The following is a 27,960-nucleotide window of genomic DNA, read 5'->3' as shown; positions in this document are numbered from 1 at the left end:
TTAGAGCATTGTTGTCTGAAGTTCAAAAAAAAAAAAAAAAAAAAAATCTGTGACTTGGTATAGGAAGGAAACAAAGTAGACAGACATGGCTTGATTAAATCAAGACAAATTCACATACAGCATCTAAGTCAGTATTAAACAGAAAAGTAGTTAAAACAGGACAATTAAGGGCCATCTTAAAGTGTGTGTGTGTGTGTTTTGTTTTTGTTTTTTTGTCTCTTTGCCTTTTCTGGGGCCACACGTGCGGCATATGGAGGTTCCCAGGCTAGGGATCTAATTGGAGCTGTAGCTGCTGGCCTGCACCAGACCCAAAGCAAAGCTGGATCTGAGCCGCGTCTGCAACCTACACCACAGCTCATGGCAAGGCTGGATCCTTAACCGAGCAAGGCCAGGGATCGAACCCTCAACTTCATGGTTCCTAGTTGGATTCGTTAACCACTGAGCCACGATGGGAACTCCTTAAAGTGTTATTTTAATTATAAAATTTTATAATACAGTATAATCGAACAGTTCTTTGTTGTCTAGGTTCATTGTTTTGATACAATGTGTGGAGAACACTGGTTGGTTTGGCTGTTTAAACATGCTACCTATTTACATATGCATAGGCAGCAAGAAACAGTAGGAGGGTAGTCCGTTTCTAGGTAACAAACTATCCAAATGCTTTAACAGAAGAAGTTACCAAATTAACCTTCAACCTTGGGTAGGAAAAAACACCCTCGATCATCAAATCAAAGAGGATGATGAGCATTCAGAAAAGAGACTATTCAGAAGCACAGAGTGCCCTAAATCAGCAGTTTTTAGCAACCCTTCCTTAAGAGCAGGGGTTGACAAACTTTTCTCTACAGACCCCGATAATAAATATTTTAGGATTTGAGGGTCATATGATTTCAGTCACAAAGACTCAATTTTGCTGCTGTAGCCTGAAAGCAGCCACAGATAACATGTAAAGGAATTTGTATGGCTATGTCCTAATAAAAGCTTATTTATGGACCCTAATATTTGAATTTCATATAATTTTCACAAAATAATATGCTTTTTTTACTTCTCAATATTCAGAAATATAAAAAAATCACTCAGATCACGGACCATAAAAAAACAGGTGACAAGCTGGATTTAAACTGTGGGCTGTAGTCTGCCAACCCCTGTTTAAGAGACTAGATGAACCACAGGTGTATCGCGTGGGGCCCTGGTCATGCTCTTCCTTGCCGGAATTCAGAGAAACAGACTAGGCCGACATCAGGAAGCTTCGCTTTCTTGCAGAAATCAATAATCAAAAACTGAATTGTAATAGTGATGAAATGCTAATTAAAGAAATTAGACATAAGAACTATGTGGTTAGATAATTAGATCCTAAGCACCAGCAAATTGCTTGAACTAGGCTAGCAGGAAGTTTATCAGAGACACCAGGGGCTAGAAGTCTTAACAAAAATGTTTTGACCAAAAGAAACAACTAATTTCTCTCAAGACTGAGAAGAAAACCTGCTACCATGTCAATGATGAGTAAATTGAGTTTTTTTGAGATTTATGTGAAAAACATTGTTGACAATATTCTCAACGCACCAGGAAAAACACAATGACCCAATGAAGGAAATATGCCTGACATCTAGTGGAGGCCTTAGGTACTGTAGGTACATGATCTACACTAAAACAAACAAACATAAGGGGGATGGGTAGATGTCTATATATATAAATTATGTTTAGTGCCATTCATTAATTCAATACATTTTAAGTGCTCATCATGTCCCAGGAACTATTTTAGGTACTGAAAACTCAGTGAAGAACAACTCCCAGCCTTTGTGGAATGTGTATTTTTATAACGGGGTTTACTTTATTCTGAGGAAAAGAATTTACGAGTTTAGAATACAAAATCTGTAGCATCCTAACCTCTAAGGAGGACTTTTTAGACAAATTATCCTTAAACAATATCTTGAGGTAATTAAAATGAATTTTATTATCACTATTTTACAGAAAAGCAAACTGATGTCTCAATTTTTAATCTAGTTTTTCTTGTCATATCACACTGCTCCCTTTTATTTTTCAACCAACCAAGATATGGCCATTCAGTGTTCTCCCTCAATTCTAAACCTAACCACAGGGTTTAAACAATGATTCAAATACTGCATGCTTCTACAATAACAATTTCTTTTTTTTTTTTTTTTTTTTTGTCTTTTTGCCTTTTTCTGGGGCCACTCCCACAGCATATGGAGGTTCCCAGGCTAGGGGTCTAATCGGAGCTGTAGCCACCAGCCTACACCAGAGCCACAGCAACGAGGGATCCGAGCCACGTCTGATTTTAATTTTATGTCTGAGTTAACTTCATCTCCAAGTGCAAAACAGCAACCATTTTTTACCCCCCAATCATGATTAGAAATGCATACACCACAGCTCATGGAAACACTGGATCCTTAACCCACTGAGCAAGGTCAGGGATCGAACCCGCAACCTCACGGTTCCTAGTCGGATTCATTAACCACTGAGCCACAACAGGAACTCCCTACAATAACAATTTTTTAGAGGTTCAGCATGTCAGGAAACTGGGAAAGAAGGCTAGGCATGGAGTCAGAAACCCCACACTCTAGTCCTAACGTTAGCACTTTGTAGCTGCGTGATCTGCAGGTCATTCAATCTTCCTGATACTGTTTCCTGATCTGTTACAGGTTAATGCTTTGCATAATGCTGAGGGTTAAATGAAATAACAGACATGAAAGAGGTGAACAAAGGGCTCATAACACTGTATGTGCTCAATAAATATCAACAACACTTGAATCTCAAATTTGTGAGGATCTGAGTACGTCTCTATCCTATGCCAACAATGAAATGTTAGCAATTACCATTAAAATACGCTTTATCTCAAACTCAGTTTAAATTCCTGTACCAAATTTCCACTGGAGTTTTTTTGTTTGTTTGTTTTCTGGAGTTTTTTTGGCTGTTTGTGGCATACAGTTCCCAGGCCAGGGATCAGATCCAAGCCTTTAACCCACTGTGCTGGACTGGGGATCAAACCTGTTTCCTGGTGCTGCAGGATGCCACTGATCCTGTTGTATCACATCAGGAACTCCTGGAGTTTTAATTTTATGTCTGAGTTAACTTCATCTCCAAGTGCAAAACAGCAACCATTTTTTACCCCCCAATCATGATTAGAAATGCATAGCAGCCCACTCCTCAATTTTCTCAATCTTTTGATCCAAACTTCTTTTTCCTATGGAAATCAGCTGAAAACACCGCATTTTATAAAACTGGCTTCTTCACTGTCACTCAAACCTATCTGCATATAAGCAAAGAACTGTGTGAATACTATTTGCACGTTGCATAGTACCTGGAAGGTCCTCAATAAATATTTGCTGGAATGGAAAATTTAAACCTCAGCAAGCAGTGAAGAATTGTTAGTCATATACTTGTATTCTATAAACATTTTTGGATGCTTGATATTGAATCTTAGCTTGTAATTCATATAGCTAAAACAATTAATGTTCTCATGAGGTGGTTCCATAACCTGATCAGATTCACTAGGAAACTTTTTCAAAAGGGAGATTCCAGGCCAACTCCAGAATAATGATTCAGATGACCTAGAAGAGAAGTAATCTAGTAATTCATACTTTTAAAAGCTTAATGATGTAAAATGACCTTAATATCAGCCAGGTTTGATAACCACTGACAGGTGGTATATATATACCCCAGAAAGAGAAAGACAAATACCATATGATATCACTTATATGTGGAATCTAAAATACGGGACAGATGAACCTATCCACAGAACAGAGAAAGACTCACAGGCATAGAGAACAGACTTGTGGTTACCACGAGGGAGGGGGAAGGGAGTAGGATGGACTGAGAGTTTGGTGTTAGCAGGTGCAAACTATTACATTTAGAGTGGATAAGTAAGGACATCCTACTATACAGCGCAGGGAACCACACATGGTCTCCTGGGGTAGATCGTGATGTAAAAGAATATTTAAAAAGAATGTATATATGCATATGACTAAGTCACTTTGCTCAACGGCGGAAATTGGCCCAACACTGTAAATCAACTACACTATACTTTAATAAAAAGAAATGGAATTAACAGTTAAAAATCTTCCCACAACGAAGGTGTTAGGCACACATAGCTTCATTGGTAAGTTTTACCAAGAATATAAGGAGCAAATAATTCTAATCTTAAGCAAGCTCTTCCAAAAAATATAAAAAGAGAGAATGCTCCTCAGCATTTTGAAGATAGCAAACTGGGCAAACTTTGTCCTAAAAACAACCCCCCCCGGAAAAAAAACAAAAACAAAGGAAATTACAGGACAATTTAACTCATAAACATAGAAAAAAAGCAAATGAAACATAGCCGTGTGTTAAAAGGAGAGTTCACTTATGTTTATTCCAAGAATAAAGGGTTGTTTAAAAAACAATCAATGTGATGCCATACATTAACAGAATAAACTCACGCTATCATCTCTATCAAATCTGGCATTCCTTTTTGACAAAAAGAAAACACTCTTAGCAAACAAGGAATAAAAGAAAACCTCTTTTACCTGATAAACAGTTTGTACAAAAAACCTACATCAAATAACATACTGAGGAGTTCCAACCAGGAACCATGAGGTTGTGGGTTCGATCCCTGGCCTCGCTCAGTGCTTGAGGATCTGGCATTGCCGTGAGCTGTGGTGTAGGTTGCAGACGCGGCTCGGATCTGGCGTTGCTGTGGCTGTGGCATAGGCCGGCAGCAACAGCTCCGATTAGACCCCTAGCCTGGGAACCTCCATATGCCTCGGGGTGCGGCCCTAAAAGGTCAAAAGACAATAATAATAACAATAATAATAATAATAACAACATACTGAAATGAATGCTGAAAGCGCTCTCTTTGGGATTAGTACTAACACAAGGATGCCTAGGAAACTATTTCTATGCAATATTGCACTGTAGGTTCTAGCCAGGATAATAAAACCAATCATACAAAATTATGATTAATATATAAAAGTATAAGGAATGGGAGGGGAAAAAGGCAATCATTTGCAGTGATATAATATTTACAGAAAATCCAAAAGAATCTGAATACAAATTGCTAGAATTATGAACAAGTGATGCAAGATGACTGCAGAGTGGATTAAAATACAAAAAACAATGTGCATTTCCATACACCAGAAACAAACTGTTAAGAAACATAATTCAAAAAAGATACCATTTGCATGACTGTATACATTTGCCAAAACTCTCTGAATTGTACACTTAAAGTGGGAGCATTTCATTGCATGTAAATTATATCTCAAAATAACTGTAGGAAAAAGGCACCATTTGCAACAGCAACAATAAATGCAAAGTACACAAGAATTAATTTAACATATATAAGACCTTTCTGAGGAGAAATGATAAAGCTTTACTAAAAGGTACAAAAGGATATTTAAATAATGGAAAGACATAACACATTCATGGAACAGAAGACTTAATATTGTAAAGATGTCTGCTCTCCCCAATTTGATCTTTAGATTCAATAAATCTCTGATCAAAACTCCAACAAAATTTTATGAGGGACTCAATAAGCTGATTCTAAAATTTATATGAAAAAGAGAAAGGCAAAGAATAGACAAGACACTCCTAAAAAAGATTACTTAATCCCTTATAGTAATTAAGATAGTATGATATTGGCACAGTGATAGACATTTTGACCAAAGGAATAGAATAAAGAGCCCAGAAACAAGACCACACATATTTGAAAACTTCATTTATGACAATGGTGGCACTGTGGTTAAGTGGGGAAATAATGGATTATCCAATAAATGGTCCTGAGACAGTTATTATTCAAATGCAGAGAGAAAGCGAGAAAGAGAATTGGACATTTCACATCACATCACACACCAAATCCATTCCAGATGAATTAAAGACGTATGTAAAAGGGATACCCTCAAAACTCGAGAGAGAAAAAATAAATAAATCACTACAATGTTCAAGCAGGCAAGGTTTTTGTTTTTGTTTTTTAATTCAAATTAAAAACAGTAACCAAAAAAGGGATAAATTAACAAATTTAACCAAAAGCTGGATCATACACAATAGGTAAAGTCCACTATGAAACATAGTTGGGAGGGGAGAGGAAGCCTATTTTTTCCCTCAGTATGAAGACAGCAATGGGAAAACCAAAGGAAAAAACACGACCAAAACAGAACAAGAAAGCCAGCCCAGGAATGCCTCTGAACAATCCGCGGTGTGTAAGAAGGAAGATCCCACTGAACACTGAGAACTACTGGCCAGGGATCATGACGCGGGAACTAAACAAAGGGATACACAGAATCACAGCACACTGTTCAACTTCGTAATGAATGGTATTCACTGAAAATGCTGTTACTTGGTTTTCAACTTTTAGACTGAATCCTTCATAAATCTCAGAAGACTTCTTATGAGCAAAGGAGTCGGTTTTGACAATAGAAAAGCAATGGCAGGAGTTCCCGTTGTGGTGCAGCGGAAACAAATCCAACTAGGAACCATGAGGTTACAGGTTCGATCTCTGGCCTTGCTCAGTGGGTTACGGATCCAGCGTTGCCGTGACCTGTGGTGTAGGTGGCAGACATGGCTCAGATCTGATATTGCTGTGGCAGTGGCTGTAGCTCCTATTTGACCCCTGGCCTGGGAACCTCCATATGCCGCAGGTGCGGCCCTAAAAAGCAAAAAAAAAAAAAAAAAAAAAAAGCAACGGCATAGATGATGGAAGTTAGGAGGCAAGAGGAGAATTGAGAAGTAGACGGAAGGTAATTATTTCCTCCTGTTTATGTAATGGAAGTCAAGGTATCTAATTTTTTTTTTTTTTTTGGCTTTTTAGGGCCACACCCACAGCATATGGAGGTTCTCAGACTATGGGTCAAATTGGAGCTGCAGCTGCCAGCCTACGCCACAGCCACAGCAACACAGGATCCAAACTATGTCTGTAACCTACACCACTGCTTGGGGCAACGTCAAATCCCTAATCCACTGAGCGAGGCCAGGGATCAAACTCACATCCTCATGGATAGTAGTCAGGTTCCTCACCGCTGAGCCATGATGGGAACTCCTTCATTTCTTTCTTCATTTTTTTTGTCTTTTTGCCTTTTCTTGGGCTGCTCCTGCGGCATATGGAGGTTCCCAGGCTAGGGGTCGAATCGGAGCTGTGGCCACCAGCCTACGCCAGAGCCACAGCAACGCGGGATCCGAGCCTCGGGATCTGAGCCTCGTCTGAGACCTACACCACAGCTCACGGCAACGCCGGATCGTTAACCCACTGAGCAAAAGGGCAGGGATCGAACCCACAACCTCATGGTTCCTAGTCGGATTCGTTAATCACTGCACCACGACGGGAACTCCAACACCCTCATTTCTTAAATGATGGTATAATTACCAAAAGCTGAGATGGGTTAATACGTGGAGTTATAAATGAGGCTGGTCCCTTACACCACAAAACAAATTCAATACTTTCCAAAACGTATAAAGCCAAGAAAAGGTGCTTTAAATATATTATTTAGAGACATGGAGGTATCCGCTAGCTGATCTATAACCCAGACAAAGCACGATAAAGCAGGGAGGACAGGCTGTGTTTCATTATATGTATTATTGTATTTTTTCTGCATTAGGAAATCTTAATCTATATGTACTATTTTAATAAATATGAAAGTTCAAAAAATTTCTAAATGAAAGAAAGGATCAAGAACCTAATGAGCTGAGCTCACTGAAGTAGGTAAAAGAAAATGGATATCTATTCCAGTAGGGAAACTTGTAAACATCCGATAAAGAATAATGTTCAAAAACCTACCACCAGCAGAGTACACTCAATATCATTATTTAATTGAGGGAAGAAATCAGGCTAGAGGCTGAATCTTATCCTTCGCTGTTTCTCCTCCTCCTTACTGTTCCACTTTATTTCTCTAGCTTTTTTGTTTTCTTCCAGCTTTTTTTTTCTTTAACAAGAACATTTAACTAAAAATAAAAATAAAAACCCACTAGTTTTATTTATAGAGTATAGTTTTCTGTTTCCTAATTTTCTCTCAATACAAAAAGAGCAAGTTGGATTGATTTTCAATTGCAGGTTGTTTTAAACTACTTTTAAAAGCTCTATGGGCATTAATTGTTGCAGAGAATAAAAGATCTTTACTGCCGAGTTAAGGGAAGAACACACAAACAGTAAAAGGCAACCTTGCCAGACCCAGCACAATAATTACTCAATGTATTAATTTTCTGATGGAGACTGCTCTGTACTTAGGCTTCAGGAGCTAACTCAGGAGCTGGGCTTCCACGTAGATACTGATGACATTCCATGGTGATTTAAAGAGCTGAATGCCTGAAGTCCTAAATTCCCCCAAAGTAAAGTAAAAACCGAAGGTTAAGTGTTCATGTTAAGTGATATTTGGTTTTGATCCAAAAGAATTCAGCAAGGTTTCCATTTCAGTATAAGCCATATCTATCTCCAGGTATATACTTACACTATATTTGCAAGGTCCAGTGGTTTCTCTGGTTGCTCAGGAAAAACAGGATGCGGGGGTTCTCTGGTGGGTACACACCCCAAGGATTTACTAATTGCATGGCTCAGCTTCTTTGCAGGGGATTTCTGTGTCAAGGTAGAAAACAAGGAAATAAGGAATTGAATTTTCAAAAGAATGAAAAAGAATTTTATTTATTTTTCATTTCAGTCTCCTTTGCTTATGAGTATACTTATCAGTGTTTTCTTTCTTTTTCTTTTTTTTTAGGGCCTCACCCACGACACATGGAGGTTTCCAGGCTAGGGGTCAAATTGGAGCTGTTGCTGCCAGCCTACACCACAGCCACAGCAATGCCAGATCCAAGCTGCATCTATGACCTACACAGCTCACAGCTGTGGAAAATGGAACTTGCTTGTAGCTGTGTGTCTCATCAATAGCACATCTCTACTTAACTTTTATATGCTGCCTGTCTATATTTTAACACAAAATAAGCCAAAATCTGTTTACCTTTATGACTATATGGGGAAAGATAAGTAATACCTTGTTGATAACAGGATGAATAGTACCAATTTCTTCAGAAACTTCATATATCGGCCCCACATCACCTACCACTGTCTCTTTCAACACATTAAATTCTGGGGAAAATCTCCATGTAATCTAATTTCCTGAAAATTATATGAAGCTAAGTCAAGTAGAAAAATTCTACTATTAACATTTAGAATGGATAAGCAATGAGATCCTACTCTATAGCACAGGGAACCATATCCAGTCTCTTGGGACAGACCAGGATGGAAGATAACGTAAGAAAGGCAATGTACATATTAGTATAACTGGGTCACTTTGCCGTACAGCAGAAATTGGCACAACGTTGTAAATCAACCACAATTTTTAAAAATGGGGGGGGAACCCAGAAATTCTAAACCTCCCCACAATTGCCCATCCTCTCCTTGCCCAACATCTAGCTGGAGGGCGACCCTGATCCTTCTCTGCTCCATCCTCTACACTGCCCCAGACATCACTCAGTCTTCTGCTTCATGGTCGATCGTCATTCACAGACTAAGGTCTACTCAGGAGCTTCTGCATCTGGCTCCCCCGCCTCTCTCCTCCTCCCTTCACCCCACCTCAGCATAAATAACAACTGCTCATGTAACCCAATGCACCTCAGCCCGTGCCTTTGTGAGACCGCCCTTTCCCAAACTATTTCTCGGTAAATTTTTGGCTCATCTCTCAAGACCACTTGTTTGCATGTCTCCCTTCCTCTCTGAAGATCTTCCTCACTGATCCCCAAGTTGGCACTCACCTTTCCAAGCTACCCACTTGCCAAGTACATATTTCCCCTGCTGCAACCTCCCAATACTATGTTACACTTTCTCATTTATGTGCCTATTTCTGTTAGACCAGTGCTCTTGAAGGGCAGGATCTAAATTTTATTCTTCTGTGTATTTCCAGAAACTGATGTACGACAGAATGCATTATTTGAATAAATGATTCACCTAGACGAATTTTCTAGATTGCTTTTTCCTTACTAAACAACATAAGCTTAATTTTTTGAGAGTTATGATTTGGGGAGGCGATAATCAGAGGACACAAGAGAACCTTTACAACTAAACACTACCTCAAGAGTCCATGCATTCATTTCACGATTTTTTGCTACATTAACGACCAGCTGGGTCATTAATTCATGCAGTCTATGTGAAGTAGATTATCACACAGACTACTTGAACTGCATCCTGAGTAATAACAGCCATGAAATCCCAGGTTTCATGTGTATATTTTACAATAAACATTAAAATAAGACTGTTAAAAGATGTTTCCCTTCCTATTGCCTAATATTCTCTAGCAGTATGCTTGTTGTACTTTCGAAAATACTGCCCTAAGACAAGATTTAAGATCAAATCCCATGCCAAATCTCAAAAATATAGATAGAAAGGTAAAATGAATTCATCAAAGCCAATTCCACATAGTTAGGATACATCAAGAGATGCCTGATAGGTATGAGAAGGAGAAAGAGATTGGAAGTAAATATACATAGGAATTACCTAAGGGTCAGGATCAAACCAACAAGAGTATTACCCTGAAAAATTTAAAGATAACGCATACGATTAGGTTGTCTAAATAGGTAAATACATGATTTCCTTAAGAAGATCTCAAAGAGTGAATGATGATATAGGCCTGAAGTGAATTTCTTTGCGGAGCTAGGTTAGGAAACTAAGATTAACAAAGCCTGTGAGAAAGAGCTTGAAAGACAGAGATACTACTTCTCCTGCCTACTTGGCTCCTAGGACAGTGCCCAGGACTTGGTAGGTAGTCACTAAAAAAATATTTACAGACGTGCAGGGAGTGAGGGAGGAAGAAAAGCAATCCGATCCAAGGGTAGGGACTGCTGCCTCCCACACCATCTAAGCGCCAAGGCTAGAGGCACTCCAACAGGTCTTTGTACTTTTCCTCTCCCAAGAACCCCAAGATGGGGAGTCCTTAACCTAGAAAATTAAATCTCCTCCAGACTGTCTTAGGCAATGATTTTCAATTTTTGTGCATTTTCTTTTATTTACTTAATTATTTATTTTGCCTTTTAGGACCGCAAGTGCAGCATATGGAAGTTCACAGGCTAGGGGGTCGAATCAGAGCTGCAGCTGCCAGCCTACGCCACAGCCCAGCCACAGCAATGCCAGATCCGAGCCGAGTCTGCGACCTACACCACAGCTCATGGTAACGCTGGGTCCCCGACCCACTGGACCCACTGATTAAGGTCGGGGACCGAACCCACATCTTCATGGATAGTAGTCAGATTCATTTCTGCTGAGCCATCATGGGAACTTCTCTTTGAGCATTTTCAATACCTCAATCCACTTTACCCAATTTCAAAATATTTCCTACCATCTTTCAAAAATATTACAGGTTGTGCTTAAAAATACATCGAAGTGTATAAAATGTACATGTATAGTCTGAAAAGTGATAAAACACCCATCTAGCCACTATTCTGTCTGAAACAGACCACTATCAACACTTTAAAGCTTTGCTGTGGGCCCCTTCCCACCACACCTGTTTCTCTCCTAGTAACCAGAATCCTGGCTTTTGTATTAATCATTTCCTTGACTTTACTATTTTAGCAACTATGTACTATAAACGACACGACTTAATACACGCTTCAAACCTATATAGACTTACTTTTTTTTTTCCCTGCAACTTGCTTCTTTTACACAAAATTATGTTACAATGTGTCGATGTTGGAGCACATAACTGTCATTCATTCAGTCTTTCACGGCCTGATTGTACTTCACTGCTTAATGAGATTATCATTTATTAGCCTTTCCAGGGCTGATGAGCATTTGGTTTGTTTCCATTTTTTCCCTCTCGGTCACAATGACGCTATAAAACTTTCTTGGCCACGTGAAAGAATTTCCTAAGAGTAGAATCATTGGGTCATACGTTATACATATTCAGTTTTACGAGGCACTGCCAACCTGTTTTTACAACGTGGTTACGCGAATTTCCACTCCCATCAGCTGTGTGAGAGGCTTCCTGCCTCTCTCCATTCTGGCGAGGCCTCGCTACGGTCAGACATTCTAACATTTGCGATCTGGTAGGGGATGAATGTTATTGTGGTTTTAATGTGCAATTCCCTTATTACTAGAAAGACTGAGCATCTTTTCCAGTGTTTATGGGCCATTTGGGTTTCTTCATCTGTGAAATGCCTGCTCCTGTCTTTGGCAGAGTGTTTCCTTCGGTTTGTCTTCCTCTTAACGGATTCTTAAGAGTTCTTCATATTTTTTCAATTTTAACCCTACAGAAGTTATATCTTACAAACAACTTTCCCTTTAACGTTTGTTTTTGGAGAATGGTCATCTTTAAGTGTACAGTAGTCCTCACTTATTAATCTTTTCTTTCATATTTTGTGCCTTTTGTATTTTAAGAAATACTCCCCTCCCTGAGGTCATAAAGCTATTCTCCCAGGTTGACTTCATTATTTTATAGTTTTTAATCTTTCATGTTGAAGTTTGAATCTACTTAGGACTGATTTTTTTGATAGGCATAAGGAAATAATCCAATTGTATCCAATAAGGATAACAATTGCCTCAGGATCACTTGGTAAATAATCCATCCTTCTCCTACAAACTAGACATTTCATCTATTTCTATCTCTGAGCCAGTGATGATTTAATTGTTGTAGCTTCCTCTTATAATTTCAGGCAGTACCAGTGCTCCAAACTTTAATTTTTTTTTTTTTTTTCCTGCTTCTTAGAGCCGATCCCATGGCACATGGAAGTTCCCAAGCTAGGAGCTACAGCCGCTGGCCTACGCCACAGCCATAGCAACACCAGATCTGAGCTGCGTCTGCAACCTACACCACAGCTCATGGCAACGCCAGATCCTTAGCTCAATGAGCAAGAGCCAGGGATTGAACCCTCATCCTCATGGATCCTAGTCGGGTTCTTTAACTGCTGAACCACAAAGGGAACTCCTGAAACTTCATTCTTAATTAGCAGAGTCTTTGTTATTCTTGACCCTTCATACTTCCACTTAAATTTTACTATTTATTATCTTTTTTTTCTTTTTTCTTTTTTGGCCACATTGGTGGTATTTGGAAATTCCTGGGCCAGGGATCGAACCCATGCCACAGCAGTGACAATGCCAGATCCTTAACCCACTGAGCCACCAGGGAACTCTTACATTCTTTGTTTTCTGTATGGCAATTCTAAGAATTGTTGGGAAAAGGGTTAAAATTACCTAATTCAATAACAAATTTTTCAATTTCTTGAAAATTAAAACTGGAAACTAATAACGACTATGCTATTACTTGTATATCTGTGTAGAACTGCTATGTTCATCTTTTGACTTTTTGTAAACTTTAACTCTGGTAAAGATTTTTTTATTGTAATATGTACATAATATAAAATATAACATTTTAACCTCTCCCATACAGATTTTTGCCTTGAAATCTATTTTCTGAGATTAATATAACTTCACTAGGTTACTTTTGGTTAGTTCTTGGCCTGGCGTGTATTTTTTCTTCTTTCTTATTGAGCTATAATGGATACATAGCATTGTATAAGTTTAAGATGTATGGCATAATGATGTGACTTACATCATGAACTGATGACCACAATAAGTGAAAATTTATCATCTCGTACAGATTCAAAATACAAAAGAAAAAATTTTTTTCCTTATGATGAGAGCTCATAGGATTTACTCTTAATAATTTTTGTATATAACATAGCAGTATTAAGCTTATGCCTTTTTTATCCTTAACATTCAACTTTTTTTGTGTGTATCTGTTTTATGGGTTTTTTTTTCCTATTTCCTATAAATAGCACACAGCCCACTTTTTTTTTTTTTATATCCATTTGACAACTATTTCTTTTTATCTAGAAATTTTATTTATTTATTTATTTTTCGGTCTTTTTGTCTTTTCTAGGGCTGCACTCGAGGCACATGGAGGTTCCCAGGCTAGGGGTTGAATCGGAGCTGTAGCCACAGGCCTATGCTAGAGCCACAGCAACACCAGATCCGAGCTGTATCTGCAACCTACACCACAGCTCACAGCAACGCCGAATCCTTAACTCACTGAACCAGTAACCTCATAGTTCCTAGTCAGATTTGTTTCTGCTGCAGCACAATGGAAACTCCTCATCCAGAAATTTAGTTAATTCACTGATTACTAACATATTTGGATTTATTTCTATAGCCTTGTACATCATTTTTTCTTTTATTTTTTTCCTTTTTAAGTTTTATTTTTATAATTTCATTTTGTTTTCCCTTTTTTGGCAATTATACTCTTTGAGTGCACTTCGCTGGCAGTTGTGGGTTTTTTCCCTCCCTGAAACGGAAGTGATGTTTACTGAGAATTTAATGTCAGGCATCTGAGAGGTGCTTTACACACATACAGAGGCTCCTTTAACCCTCACAATGTCTTATGAATTAGATGTCAATAGTCTCAACTTTATAGGTGTAGAAACTATAGCTCATATGAGCAGCCCCATCTCACCCCCTTCACAGTGCCCCAGAGCTCCTCATCGGGTAAGCTAACTCGGAGAGAGAACGGACAAGGGATCGTGGAGACAGCCCAGGACAGCGAGACATCCTTTCGAGGAGTCAGAAACAGACTGGAGATGCAGGTACCACACTGGGGGTCATGGGAGGAAGCTCGGCTGCATGGGGGTAGGGACATCTCCCACTGAGGGTGGCTCTAAGGTCTTCTCAGGTAACTGCGGACCAGGCACTAAGATATTCTAAAATGTCTCTGAGCTCAGATGACTGTATTTTCCATCCGCCTCAAGCTCATTCCTTGCACCGCACAGTCTTCACCTTCATGCTCATGGGCCCTGACACTTGGGAGCACTTCAACCTAATGAAACAAGCTCAGGATTGGGGCCTCGGAGGCCATTCCTGTCCATTCACTTCAAATTACTCTGAGTACATCATCCTGAGCACAAAGCCACCCTTGGAGGGGATCTGAGCAGAAACATAAGCTTATTAAATCCTTAGAGAAGCCAGGAACCTCCTCTTTTTTTTTTTTTTTTTTGGCTTTTTAGGGCCACACTCTCGCTATATGGAAGTTCCCAGGCTAGGGGTCTAATCAGAGCCCCAGCTGCCGGCCTTCACCACAGCCACAGCAACACAGGATCCAAGCCACGTCTGCGACCTATACCGCAGTACAAGGCAATGCCAGATCCTTAACCCACTGAACAAGGCCAGGGATTGAACCCTCAACCTCATGGTTCCTAGTCGGATTCATTTCCATTGCACCACGACAGGAACTCCAGAACCTCCTCTATTTTAACATGAACCTTTACCACAATCTTCATCAGCATCCATACTCTCATCCTGTAACTTAAAATCCTTTAACCACGCCTCAACTATATTCACGTCAAAGCTGATTAGTACTTCAGCTGCATCTTATTTTAAGACCAACGAAATTGGTCATGATTGTTTTACACATGGTATCTATTTAAATTTACCCACATTTAGTAATGTGGGTAAATTTAAATAAGGTAAATTTCCACTGTGTACAATCTCTTCTTCTATCTTTTTTTTTTTTTTTTGTCTTTTTGTCTTTTTGTTGTTGTTGTTGTTGCTATTTCTTGGGCCGCTCCCGCGGCATATGGAGGTTCCCAAGCTAGGGGTTGAATCGGAGCTGTAGCCACCGGCCTACGCCAGAGCCACAGCAACGCGGGATCCGAGCCGCGTCTGCAACCTACACCACAGCTCACAGCAACGCCGGATCGTTAACCCACTGAGCAAGGGGCAGGGACCGAACCGCAACCTCATGGTTCCTAGTCGGATTCGTTAACCACTGCGCCACGACGGGAACTCCCCGTCTTTTTGTCTTTTTAGGGCCATACCCGAGGCATGTGGAGGTTCCCAGGCTAGGGGTCGAGTGGGAGTTGCAACTGCCGGCCTGCATCACAGCCACAGCAATGAGGGATCCTTAACCCAATGAGTGAGGCAACGGATGGAACTCACGTCCTCAAGGATACTCATTGGGTTTGTTAACCACTGAGCCACGACTCCTCCCATTTCTTTCTTATTGCTTCAGTTTCTGTTTTTCCCAAAGCATGTCCTTTATTAGTTCCTTCAACAATGGTTTATTTATTGGTGGCAAACCCACTGAGACTTTTTCTGAAAATATATATTCCTTCTTTGCTCTTAAGTAGATTAGCTAGGTATGGAATTCTAGGTTGATCTTTTCATTCTATCCTTCAAATCCTTTAATTGCCTCACTTTTTCCATTTCCCTATATCTGTGTTCAATATTCTGTTTCCTAGTCAATTTTCTCACGCTTATTTTCCATTCCCTAAGTTTTGCTATAGCTGTCTCTAATCTGCTATTTAACCCTTCCATTAAGCTTAACCTTATTTTTTTATTTCTAGAAGTTCAATTTGGTCCTTTTTCATGTTGACTTGTTCCTTTTTAAAATGTCATTATTCCTAAGCTTAGTTCTTTGGCTTTTAAAATGTATCATTTTCTAAAGTTCTTGGCATATAAAGCTACTGTTGTGTTTGCTGATTCTCCCTCATAGAAGAATGTTTCTAAGTTGAGTTTGCAGTAATTGATAATGAGCTCAGCTTTAGCAGAAACATTTTTTTGTATGGGATTCCTATCTGTACCTTCTCTGAGCCCGTGGAGTATTTTTAGTCCCTTTTCCTCAGGAGACAGCCCTTCCAAAATTCCAGCCTTTAAAAAATATCGGTTCTACTCACCTTGAGTAGACCCATTTCCTATGCCACGGAGGCACTAACCCCCTTCACTGGCCTAAATTCGGCATCCAATATGATAAACCCTGGGGAAATGACAATTTTGGGTTTAATTTTTTTTTTTTTTTTGGTCTTTTTGCCATTACTTGGGCCACTCTCATGGCATATGGAGGTTCCCAGGCTAGGGGTCTAATCAGAGCTGCAGCCACTGGCCTTCGCCAGAGCCACAGCAACGTGGGATCCGCGCCGAGTCTGCAACTTACAGCACAGCTCATGGCAACATCGGATCCTCAACCCACTGAGCAAGGCCAGGGACCGAACCTGCAACCTCGTGGTTCCTAGTCAGATTTGTTAACCACTGCGTCACGACGGGAACTCCTGGGTTTATTTTTTGATGGCTAGGATTTTCTCTGACTTTTATTCAAGTTCAATTCTGCATTTCAGTTTTATTATATTTAATCCTACATGCATGATTGCCACAGGGAATGGGAGGCTACAATTAGCTTAGTCTATCATCCCATTGGAGCTAGCATTAGGCCAGTGTGATGGACAGACCTTTTTTTTTTTTAATTTTAATTTTTTGTATTTTTAAGGCCACACCTTTGGCATATGGAGGTTCCCATGCTAGGAGTCCAATCGGAGCTGTAGCTGCTGGCCTACACCACAGCAACGAGCTGCATCTGTGACCTACACCTCAGCTCATGCAATGCCAGATCCTTAACCCACTGAGCAAGGCCAGGGATCGAACCTACACCCTCATGGATGCTAGTCAGATTCATTTCCACTGAGCCGTGATGAGAAGTCCTGGACAGACCTTTTAAAGTTGAATTATTTTTGCACTTCCAGGATAAATGCTACTTACCAGGCTCAAATTAATTTACTAATTTTTTTTGTCTTTTGTCCTTTTCAGGACCGCACCTGTGGCATATGGAGGTTCCCAGGCTGGGGGTCGCATCAGAGCTATAGCCGCTGGCCTACGCCAGAGCCATAGCAATGCCAGATCCAAGACGCATCTGACATTCACACCACAGCTCATGGAACACCAGATCCTTAGCCCACTGAGTGAGCCCAGGGATCAAACCCGCAATCCCATGGTTCCGTTTCTGCTGTGCCACAATAGAAATGCCCAAATTAATTTACTAATGTTTTAAATGTAGAATTTTGGCATCTATATTATAAGGATGGTTTATAGTTTTCTTTTCTGGTGCTATCTTTGTCTATTTGCAGATGGAAGTTATGCGTGCCTAGGAAGATTGGGCTGCATGTAGACCTTTGATTCTCATTCCAGTATTTTAACTTTGTCTATCATTCTTGGCAGTATTTGTTTTCCTAGAAAACTGTCCATATTCATTTAGGTCTTCCAATTCATCAGCATAAAGTCGTTCTGAGTATTCTCTCACAATTATAAAAGAAGCATAACTAGACTATATCCAAATCCCTATTTTTATTGCTGATATTTGTTTTACTTAAAAATATTACACCTGGTGGCATTTCCTGGTTGCTCAGGAGGTTAAGGATCTGGCATTGTCACTGCTGTGGCTTGGGTTGTTGCTGTGGTGTGGGTTTGATTCCTGGCCCACGGACTTTCATATGTTGTGGGAGCAGGCAAAAAAAAAAAAAAAAAAATTATGCTGGTCAATAGATTAGATCCATTTTACTAATTTTTTCAACCAATCGCCCTTTTGATATATTTGTGATTTATATTTCAATAACTGCTGTGTTCATCTGTAGTTCTTTTTCAGTTTGAGTTGAAACCTAGGTTTATTTTCAAACATTCTTTCCTAGGAAATACCCCCCCCCCCTTTTAGAAATGCACCTGTGGCATATGAAAGTTCCTGGACTAGGGATGGAATCAGGGCTGCAGCTGCCAGCCTAAAGCACAGCCACAGCAATGCAGGTTCGGAGCTGCATCTGTGACCTAAGCTGCAGCTTGCAGCAACAGTGGATACTTAACCCACTGAGTGAGGCCAGGGATTGAACCCAAAACCTCATGGATACTAGTCAGGCTCTTGACCCACTGAGCCACAATGGAAACTCCTAGGAGATACTTTTAAGGTTATAATTTTTCTTTTGTGTATTCATTTGAGATATAAGACATAGATTTAGATATGTTGTGCTTTTCTAATCATTTAATTTTGATCATTTTGATCATCACTCATCTTCATGGTATAATTTTATTTATTTATTTTTTGGTTGTTTTTTCTGTTTTGTTTTTTAGGGACGATCCATGGCATATGGAGGTTCCCCAGCTAGGAGTCTAATTGGAGCTGTAGCTGCCAGCCTGCCTACACCACAGCCACAGCAACGCCAAATCCAAGCCAATCTTCGACCTACACCACAGCTCATGACAACACTGGATTCTTTAACCCACTGAGAGAGACCAGGGATCAAACCTGCGTCCGGATGGATGCTCGTCAGATTAGTTTCCACTGAGCCATGATAGGAATTCCTTTTTCTGTTGTTGGTTTCTAATCTTACCGCATGTGGTCAGGGAAGGCTCCATTCTGCGTAAAGGCAAAGGCCAGAAGGAGGTAAAGGAACGAGGCCTGTGGACATCTGGGGAATGAGCTTTGCAAGCAGAGGGAAGAGCAGGTGCAAAGGCCTTGATGTGAGCTTGCCTATTGTGGTAAAGGAACAGTAAGAAGTGCAGTGTGCTTGGAGTAGAGTGATGGGAGCTGAGAAGAGGTGAGGTGAGAGAGGTGCTGAGACTCAAGAGTGGTATAGAGCCTTCGCCCTGAAGAAGATGGGAAGGTGTTAGAATGTGCTAACGATCTGGCAAGGATCTGATTATTAACAGAACCATTCTGGCTGCTATACTGAGAATACCCCGAAGGTAAGAGGGAAGAATTAGGAACACCACTGAGAAAGCCTCTGTAGTAATTTAGAAATGTATATGTTTACACACATATATACACGCAAACATATATAAACTGCAGTGGCTATCAAGAACAGGACAAAGAGGCTCACAACTGATATCAACTCTCACAAGTTATACTTTTTAGCATTTTAAATTCTGCACCTGTGCCCTTCCCAATATTGTTTGCCTTGTTTTGTTTCAGATTTATATTTTATACTACTTTTTCATCCCATTATTATCAATGGTTTGTATTCTTCTCCAAAATAGCATGTGGTTTTTGTTACTGTGTTATGTGAGAGTTCTTATCTTTTTAGTAGGTGAGTTTAAATCATCTTCATTTATTTTAATTACTTCTATCTGTTTAAATGTATTTCTAACAACTTATTTTGCATTGTCTGTTTTACTATGATTTTTTTCTCGATATTTTTAGGGCCACACCCATGGCAATATGGAAGTTCCCAGGCTAGGGGTCAAATCAGAGCTGTAGCCACCCGTCTATGCCACAGCCACAGCCACAGCCACTCCAGATCTGAGCTGCATCTGCAGCCTACACTGCAGTTCACAGCAATACCAGATCCTTAACCTGCTGAGCAGGGCCAGGGATCAAACCTGCATCCTCATGGATATTAGTCGGGTTCATTACCATTGAGCCACAACAGGAACTCCACTATGATTTTTTCTTTTTCTATTTTCCTATCTTCTATTGTATGGGTCAAGGTTGTTTTTTCCTAAGGTCTTCTAATTGTTGTAGTTTTTATCTTTTTAGGGCTGCACCCATGGCATATGGAGGTTCCCAGGCTAGAGGTCTAATCAGAGCTGCAGCTACCGGCCTAGCCACAGCCACAGCCACAGCCATGCCAGATCCAAGCCACGTCTGCGACCTACACCACAGCTCATGGATCGGTAACCCACTGAGAAAGGCCAGGAATCAAACCCGCAACCTCATGGTTCCTAATCAGATTTGTTTCCACTTCACCATGATGGGAACTCCTCTTCTAATAGTTTTAAAGTTTCATAATCTAATTCTTCTAATAGATACCTTTAATTTTTTTTAACCCTTATATTTCAATGTATATTTAAAATTTTATTTTCTTACAAGCTAGAGATAATGATATCCTATTATTCTTCTCTGGAAATCTTTAGCATTCTCTTAATTCTTTTTTTCACCCCCAACTACAGATTCACGCTGTTTTTTTGTTTGTTTGTTTTTTGTTTTTGGCTATGCCACGGCACATGGAGTTTTGGGCCAGGGACTGAACTTGTGCCACAACAGTGACCCAAGCCAAGGCAATGACAATGTCAGATCCTTAACCCACTGAGCCACCAGGGAACTCCCCATGTTGCTATTTTTGTTAAGTTACAACTTACTAAAAATCACCATATATTTTACAATCAATATTTATTTAGATTCAATAGTTTTTGATTTCTCTGCTTCTTTTTTTTTGTCTTAAATCCCTTTACTACCTTCTTAGTTCATTTTTTCCACCACTGCAGTGTATCTTCTAAGGGTTCTTTTAGCAAAGGGCTTTCAAAAGTCCTTAAATTCTGAAAATGTTACTGTAGTGTCCTTGCTGCTGAAAGAGTTAGGTGAGAACAGAATTTTAAGTTCAAATCTATTTTCTCTCAGCACCTTGAAGACATTCTGTTGTTTCTTAAAACCAGTGGTTTGTCTAATACCACCTGGATTCTTACTGTTTTGTAGCCCGTCAGTCTTTTCTTTCTAATGTCTCCTAAGAACTTCTCTTCCTCATTATCACCAGGATGTACGCAGGTGCTGACTTGTGTTGCTTCTTTTGAAAATCTATTCTTCTCCACAGTTAGTAGGCTGCCTACTGAAGGGCTCATACTTTTTAAGTTTCGGAAATTTTTAATGCACTATTTCATCAAACATTGTCTCGTCAATTTTCTTTACTTGCAACTTCTATTAGATAAATATTGGAACTTCCAAATAGTCTAAATGCTTCAACCTTTGTTTCACAGTCCCTCATCTCCTGACGCTGAGTTTTCGGAGAATTTCTTGCCGTAACCTTTCAGTTCAATAATCTCTTTTTTATCTAAACCCAGCTTGCTATGCAGCCCATCCAGTGAGTTAGTTCAACAACTGTATTTTTCATTTTCATTATTATTTATACTTTCATAACTTCCACTTCTTGTACTAAGCATGAAAGTCTCTTCTTGGTCCTCTAAGGAAATTAGATTGACCTATTTTTAAAGTTTCTTTCTGACTGTTCTACCCCATGGGGTGTAGTTCTGCTGTTTATATTTCACTGTGCTAGGCTTCCTCTGGGTTTTCATGCAAACATCTCTCACAAGACTGTTCACTTGCCATCTTAACCAATGGTGGCCTCCTGGGTGGGGGCCTCATGCTGAATCTGCTCTGACAAAATCAGCAGAGTAGCTTCAGGGTCCTGGCAGTAGTGAGGGCCTCAAAGAGGCAGTGTAAGGAGGTCCTTTCTTCAACTTCTCCTTTAATATAGAACTCTTTCGCTTCAAGACGTGTTATGGCTTTAGCTCTGCAACATTCCTTCACAATTTTGAAAGGGAATTTATTCATCAGACTTAATGCTTTATCATTTCTATGGTTTGCTGCAGAAGGGGGGAAGAGGGAGTGTGTGTTTGGTCAACCATCTTGAAACTGGATCTATTACTTCTTTAAATATCATTTCCCTGCATTATCTTTAGGCTCGTTCTGGAACTCTTATTAGATGGCACTCCTCAACCTATCCTCCGTGTCAGAATTTTTTCCTATTACTTTCTCCTTCTGTGCTGTGCCTAGGAACAATTCTCTGCTCTAGGATCCAGCACAAATCTGCTGTTAAGCTACAGACACTGTTAACTGGCTTGTCTAATGAATTACTTATTTTAACAAAGCTTTAATTTCCAAGATCAACACTTAGTTATTTTGATAGATAAAATAACTCCTCATTTCTCTCCAAGAGTTCAAATATATGTATTTTAAGATCTCATTCTGCTTATTCTACTAACTCTGCATCTGAAATAAACTCTTGTGTCATCTCCTCTGCATGGCTGTGGTGGTGATTTTTCATGAAGTGCTCATCTTTGTAGTTGAGATCCCTGCTGAGACAGTCTACTCTATGCGCACTGACTGTTGGAGGGGGGAAGTGGGACTCGGTTTTGGTGAGAGTGAAGGAGGGACAGAAGGTGCCACCTCATGGAGGAGCTTTGTAACTAGTCTTATGAACACAGTCTTATGATCCCTATTCTCCTGCAATTTGCCAAGCACCTGGACCCCAGCCCCGTCTCTTCAGCTCAAGGTCCTATATACACTACATCTGCCTGAGACACCTTCACGCCGTGCTACAGAACCGCAGTCACTGTGTCACTTGCCCAAAGTCTCTCCTAGTTACTCCTATCAACCTTTTAAGTGTGGACACTCTAGATACTATTCCTTTTTTTTTTTTTTTTTTTGCTATTTCTTTGGGCCGCTTCTGCGGCATATGGAGGTTCCCAGGCTAGGGGTCGAATCGGAGCTGTAGCCACCGGCCTACGCCAGAGCCACAGCAACGCGGGATCCGAGCTGCGTCTGCAACCTACACCACAGCTCACGGCAACGCCGGATCGTTAACCCACTGAGCAAGGGCAGGGACCGAACCCGCAACCTCATGGTTCCTAGTTGGATTCTAGATGCTATTTCTATCCTGAGGAGCAGTGTTTTCCCGCCCCTGTTTTGAACCAAGGTTTTCTTCTGCAAACTGACCCCATCCACTTTTCAGGGGTTCTTCACATCTGGGACCTGCTGCTTTTTTTCCCCCTCTAGGGTACTTGCAGATTATTTTTAAAATTCTAATCTATCATTTCTAAGTATTTGGGGCAAGATGGGAAGATGACAGCATGTCCTCAAACCACACCCTGAAATGGAATTCCCAGTTCTTTGCTTTTGTTTATTAAAAATATATTTTAAAATTTTTGTAATATCTCATATTATTTTAAATGGCTTCAGAATAACTGCTTTATTAATAAAAAAATTACAATTGCTAAGCTCCAGTTTATCTTAATTTGCAAAGCTGTAATTTTTTTTTTTTTTTGATCTTTTTGCCTTTTCTAGGGCCACACCATGGCATACGGAGGTTCCCAGGCCAGGGGTCGAATCGGAGCTATAGCCGCCGGCCTACACCACAGCCACAGCAACTCGGGATCTGAGCCGCGTCTGGGACCTACACCACAACTCAGGGCAACGCTGGATCCTCAACCCACTGAGCAAGGCTAGGGATCGAACCCGCAACCTCATGGTTCCTAGTTGGATTCATTAACCACTGAGCCACGACGGGAACTCCGTAAAGCTGTAATTTTGATTGATTACTACATGAGAGAAATATAATCCATGTAAATTTTGTTACTCTTGCAAGATTTAAGAGTAAGAGCTGACAGTTATGAAAATATAGCTAGGTAAAACAAAATGTAATTAGTTCACATATGAATGCTTATAAATTATAACCTCTTAACCCACAAAAAAGGAACCATTGTTATCTCAACTGGTTCAATACTAGCTGAGGCAGGAGCTGTCTAAAGAACAGCAATATTGGAAGTTCCTTTGTGGCTCAGCGGTAACAAACCCAACTAGTATCCATTAAGATGCGGTTTGATTCCTGGCCACACTTAGTGGATTAAGGATCCCATGTTGCCATGAGCTGTGGTCAGGTCGCAAACGTGGCTTGGATCCCACGTTGCTGTGGCTGTGGTGTAGGTCGGCAGCTGTAGCTCTGACTCAACGCCTGACCCAGGGACTTTCAAATGCCGCACTTATGGCCCTAAGTAAGAAAAAAAAAAAAACAAAAAGAACAGCAGTATCATGGATTGATCAGCAAATAGTTTCAGCTTCCTTTTCAGGGATGAAAAAGAATATACATTTGGTGGAATTCACTATCAGCAGACTGACGTTCCTAGGTGTGCGACAAGAGGCACTGCAGTAGTTATGGCTACAAACATACCAACCCTGGGGGTGGGAGGAGCGCCCTTGAAGTATAAACATTAAGCATAAACAAGTTATAACTGAAAAGGCTGGGAGTATGTAGAGACGAAAATAAAGTGCAAGGCCAAGCTCTGTTCCTAATTGAGCTGTGACATCAACCTAGCCCGGGTGGAAAGCATCCTGTTTTGTGTGGGGCTGGCATGCTTACCAGTATACACAGCAGGGGAAAGTGTTGCCCTGAGTACTGGATTTCCCTATAAAACATCAGACTGATGATATGGACAGAATTTCCTTTCTCTGCAGCTTTAACTGGCAGTTCACATTCCCAACTTCTTCAAACAATTTGTTAAGAGTTTTTTTCCTCCATAAGAGAATTAAAAGTAACATTTTTCTTATAAATGAAGACCTGAATACATGGTAGAGCTCAGACACTGCTGGTGGGACTGTGAAGTAGTAAAGCCACCTGGGAGAGCAATTTAGCAAAATCTGGTAAAAGATGTACATTCCTCTGGGCTCAGGAAGTCCACTCCTAGAAATATACCCTAGAAACTCTCCAGGCTGCACGAGATGACCTACACCAAAAAAAATCCTCTAAAGTTTTGTTTGGAAAAGTAGAAAATTAGAAACAAGTTGAATATCAATCAATAAGAGTATAAGTAAAATGTAGCATATTAATAGAACTGAATTTCATATGGCATTGAAAATAATCATATCAACATGAAGATCATTTTACACACAATGTAGGTGAACAAAGGAAGCTGCATGAAGATATGTGCACTATGGTGCTATTTTGATGAAGGTTAAAAATATGAGAAACGATGCTATACATTTTAATGGTCATATACATATGTAAAGTAAAAAATACAAAAACATGAATGGGAATATTAAGCACTAAATTTAAAATAGAGGTTGGAGTTCCTATCATAGCTCAGCAGAAATGAATCTAATAACTATGAGGACGCAGGTTCGATCCCTGGCCTCGCTCAGTGGGTTAAGGATCCAGTGTTGCTATGAGCTGTGGTATAGGTCGTAGACGCAGCTCAGATCTGGCGTTGCTGTAGCGGTGGCTTAGGTCAGCAGCTACAGCTCTGATTCAGTCCCTAGCCTTGGAACCTCCATATGCCACGGGTGTGGCCCTAAAAAAGACCCCCCAAAAAAAGATAATATACAGGTTATCTCTGAGGATGGAGCAGAGTGGAAGTGGGTATATACTATGGGCCTCTTTCCACATCTGTACATATAGATCTATTTTACTTATTTTGACTTCTATGCAGAAATTCCATAGCTATTGGAGTTCTCGCTGTGGCGCAGTGGTTAACGAATCTGACTAGGAACCATGAGGTTGCAGGTTCAATCCCTGACCTTGCTCAGTGGGTTAAGGATCCAGCGTTGCTGTGAGCTGTAGTATAGGTCGCAGATGCAGCTCGGAATCTGAGTTGCTGTGGCTCTGGTGTAGGCCGGCAGCTACAGCTCTGATTAGACTCCTAGCCTGGGACCCTCCATATGCTGCAGAAAAGTCAAAAAGACACACACACACAAAAAAAAAAGAAAAGAAATTCCAATTCCATAGTTATCATGACATATAGACCATAATAAATTTAACCACTTTGCTTCTGTTGGAGATTTTGGCCATGTTCTCATACAAAAATTCTCATATATTTGATACAAGTCTTTGTGGGAGAATTCCTATATGAAGAATTGCTGGCTCAAAGGTCATGGGCATTTAAAATTTTATTTTTCAAATGCTGTATCAATTCACACTCCAAGAATCTTCTAGAGTCCTCTTCTCCACACTCTTGCCATAACTGAATATCATCAATCTCTCACATTTTTTTTTTTGCAAGTTGGGTAGACATAAAATGAACATTTCCATGATCGAAAGTAGTTTAAAAACTGGAACAAGTGGGAGATGAGAACTTTATAAAGTTCTTTAACAAACATGGGAGTGCATAGGCTAATAACATACTAATGACTTCTGAGCTAATAGACAAATGAACGGATAATTACAATAGCATGATGAGTGTCTTAAAAGAGACGTTCAGTGCCACAGGAGAGCATGAAGGGACATGTACATCAGCCTGGGGAACAGGAAAAGAGGCACTGGCTGAGCTGAATCTCAGAGGCTGTAGAGAAGGTGGCAAGGGAAACTGGGGAGGATGAGGAGGAGAGGAGACAAAGGCAGCTAGAAGAACAGACTCAGAGACAGAAAAGTCTTAGGAAAATATGGTAGAACAAGCAACTGGAAATGGTTCAGTTCTGCCGTCGTGCTGTCTGTGAGTGAAAGCTATAAATAAAAGTCCCAAACCAAAGACATAACTGTAGAAGCTTTCAAAACATTACTCCATAAGATAAAACCTCAGTGTGCTACAAATCATCTCTGATTTAGAAGCGGCTTCTAGCATACATGGAACAGATAGTTCTCTGGCTCAAATGCAGGAACAGATTGCGTGGCAGGATAGACTGAGGAAGGAGAAGCATGACCAACACTTCAGGTTTGGGCAAACAAAGGGTCTACTCCACTCAAACAAAAAGGAGCAGAGAACAAGAGTACTACGGAAAGAGATCCACGGGCAGCCAGAGTCCCAGGAAAGGGAGGCTGGATGGAGGTCAGAGAGCGTGAAGGTTGGAAAACCGAGAAGATCACCCACGTGCTTCTTTGTACGGAAGCACTCTCTGGGACCCAAAGCCTAACAGGGCCTAGAAATGTTTATTGAACAACTACCAAAGCAGAAGCTCTTTGTCTGGCTGAGACCGCCCACTGCATGACTACACCTGGGCACAAGGTACCTCCAGAGGTTGTCACAAACACTGCACAGGTCCAGGCAGGAAAGGAGCCAGCAGTCAACGTCATACACGATACGGACACACCAGGAACCAAAGACAAGCAACACTATTACCCAGCTCTGAAAGAGTGTTTTCCCAAATTGTCTGACAAAAAACTCCTGGGGTATTTGTTTAAAAATAAAACAAAACAGGATTTCCCACTGTGGCTCAGCAGTAACAAACCTGACTACTATCCATGAGGATGTGGGTTTGATCCTGGGCCTCACTCAGCAGGTTAAGGATCCGGTATTGCCGTGAGCTGTGGTGCAGGTCACTAGTGAAGCTTGGATCCTGCTGCGTTGCTGAGGCTGTGACGTAGGCCAGCAGCTGCAGTTTCCATCTGACCCCTAGGGGAACTTCCATATATTGTGGGTGCGGCCCCCCAGAAAATTAAAATTAAAAAAATAAATAAAAATTTTGAAATAAAAATAAAAAAACAGATTCCTCTGCCTCAACTCAGACCTGCTAAGTTAGAATTCCCAAGGACAGAGACTGGGTACTCTCTACATTTAACAAGCTGCCCAGCTGATTCTTCTCAATTTGTAAAGTGCTGATTTAGAAGTTCTTACCAAGACAAAAAGGTTAAAAAAAAAAAGGTATAACTATTGGAAATGATTAGATTACTGTTTCCCACAGGTGATATAGTTATTTAGAAGTCTAAGAAAACAAACTGGGAGTTCCTGTCATGGCGCAGTGGTTAACGAATCCGACTAGGAACCATTAGGTTGCGAGTTCG

At 40.4% G+C, this 27,960-nt stretch overlaps 1 protein-coding gene across 49 annotated transcripts in view; it reads right to left on the bottom strand.

Annotated features, from left to right (window-relative positions):
* The window catches only part of DTNB (dystrobrevin beta), a 247,992-nt gene that overhangs the window by 105,597 nt on the left and 114,435 nt on the right, over nt 1-27,960 (bottom strand). For all 49 annotated transcript variants that reach the window (XR_014842418.1, XR_014842419.1, XR_014842422.1 and 46 more), the window contains one exon: nt 8,424-8,548. Coding sequence is in view for 43 of the 49 variants with exons in the window: in XM_085019802.1 (XP_084875928.1) it covers nt 8,424-8,548 (125 nt within the window). In the remaining 6 variants the exon portion in view is untranslated. The remainder of the gene's footprint in view (nt 1-8,423; nt 8,549-27,960) is intronic.

This window comes from Sus scrofa, chromosome 3, assembly GCF_054392235.1.
Source record: "Sus scrofa isolate SSC_HxYL_T2T_F1_AM1 chromosome 3, Sscrofa_HxYL_maternal_Yorkshire_Landrace_v2.0, whole genome shotgun sequence".
In the NCBI taxonomy this organism is placed as follows: Eukaryota; Metazoa; Chordata; class Mammalia; order Artiodactyla; family Suidae; genus Sus; species Sus scrofa.
The sequence above is the reverse complement of the archived record's forward strand: the minus strand, read 5'-3'. Positions and strand labels throughout refer to the sequence as shown.